At 43.7% G+C, this 1843-nt stretch overlaps 1 protein-coding gene across 1 annotated transcript; it reads right to left on the bottom strand.

Moving 5' to 3' along the window:
- Positions 1-463: 463 nt before the first annotated feature.
- On the bottom strand, positions 464-1399 carry LOC133647998 (neurogenic differentiation factor 1-like). The gene has a single exon (XM_062043766.1). It carries the CDS (start codon positions 1397-1399, stop codon positions 773-775), a length of 627 nt encoding a protein of 208 aa, XP_061899750.1. The 3' UTR covers positions 464-772.
- Between the last annotated feature and the right edge of the window lie 444 nt (positions 1400-1843).

Here is a 1843-nt window from a genome sequence, read left to right as displayed (position 1 = left end):
ATACATGTGTGTGTGTGTATATATATATATATATATATATATATATATATATATATATATATATATATATATATATATATATATATATATATTGTGTGTGTGTATATAATACATTAACAATATATTTTTTTACATAAGCTGCAAAAAAAAGAGACAAACTTTACTTTAAAAACTGGCAGCTCAGGTACCAGAATTTTACAGTAAAAGCAGCGTTTTTTTGTTTTTTTACAGCATATAAAAAAATTGAATAAATGGAATGGAAAAACAATACCACTGTTTTAAGCAGTAAACATCAGGCAACAGAGCTGCCAGTTTATTTTTTTACAGTAAAATCTTGTTAATGGTTTTTTTTTTTTGTTTTTTTACATTTTAGTGTCTTAATATGTATGGGGGGAAAAACAGTACCGAAGTTGATTTTATGGTAAAAAAAAACAAAAAAACTATTGTCAATTTTACAGTCTACAATTTGATTGATAATTTGTTTTGAAATCATAAGTCAAGCCGATATTTTAACAAAAAATATGTTTGGAATACATGATAATATATTTTAATTTTGATAATATTGAATTTTAAAAGATATGCAGTATATGATTTTTAATGTCAAAAGGGAAAGAACAAATATATATAATTTAGCATTTTATTAATGCATATTATTTCCAGGCTTTCACAGGCCACGCAAAATAATGTGGCGGGCCAGATTTGGCCCCCGGGCCTTGAGTTTGACACCTGTGTTCTAGAGCCTATATCTATGATCTATGTCCTAGTATTGGTTTTAAAGTCTCCCACTGAGATGTTCCTCCATGTCACTGAGGTGAGAAGATTCCCCATCACTGCTGGGGCAAGACGCGCTTTTATTCAGGTCAGATTTAGGCCCATTAAGTATGACCAAGTCTCTGCGCTCTGCCCGTGGGCTGTGGTCCGGCATGAGCGTGTTCACCAGGTTCCTCCTGCAGGAGCTTTTGTCCGTGGACGCGGGGTGCGAGCTCCGGCACTCCTGCTGCACCACCCTGGCCAGAATCTCCGACAGCTCGGTGATGTAAATCTGCGCCATTTGCAGCGTGTCGTACTTGGACAGCTTCTTCTCGTTCTCCAGGGAGGGGATGACGCTCCTCAGCTCGTCGAAGGCTTTGTTGAGGCCGTGCATCCGTCTGCGCTCCCGCGCGTTGGCCGCCACCCGCCGGTGCCTCTGCGGCCCCCCGCAGTGCAGGGTGGCCGTCTCGCCCGCCTCCTCGCGGCCGGAGTCGGGCACTCCCGGGGCGGACGCGCCGCCCGGCGCAAGGTGCTCCGCCGCGTCGGCTCTCATGGCGAAATGACACATCCAACTTTTGGGAGCGGCGTTGCTTTGCGTGAAGTCCTCGCCATACTGGAGCCAGTTCGGCAGCTCTGTTTTGGTGCTCATCGTGGCCTCCCAAGTTAGTTGGCGCTGCAACATGCATGCAAGCATTTATACAAGTGCACCCCCACCCCACCCCACCCTTGTCCCTGCCCGGCCTGACTCTTGACAGGTCTGCTGCAGCCAAGCCCCCTTCTGAGCCTGCCAAAGAAATTACACAAAGCTGGTCTCTTTCTCGCACCTATTGTGCATTGTAACTCAATCACAACCGTATTATTATCTTCAAGCAGAGGGTAGGCATGTGCATTAATCATTTAAGAGCGTCCCCCCAAAGGAAAGCTATACCTAGGTTCCATTCTAGAGGCTAACCTTTCCTGTGACAAAATGGCAACCAAGGTAATCAAAAAGGTTAACCAACGAACGAGATTTCTCTACAGAATTTCCTCTCTGGTCAACAAAAGCACCTTGAGGATTCTGGCGGGAACTCTCGTTCAACCCTTTTTCGATTAC

The sequence above is a fragment of the Entelurus aequoreus genome, linkage group LG04 (genome assembly GCF_033978785.1).
Source record: "Entelurus aequoreus isolate RoL-2023_Sb linkage group LG04, RoL_Eaeq_v1.1, whole genome shotgun sequence".
Taxonomy (NCBI): Eukaryota; Metazoa; Chordata; class Actinopteri; order Syngnathiformes; family Syngnathidae; genus Entelurus; species Entelurus aequoreus.
The sequence above is the reverse complement of the archived record's forward strand: the minus strand, read 5'-3'. Positions and strand labels throughout refer to the sequence as shown.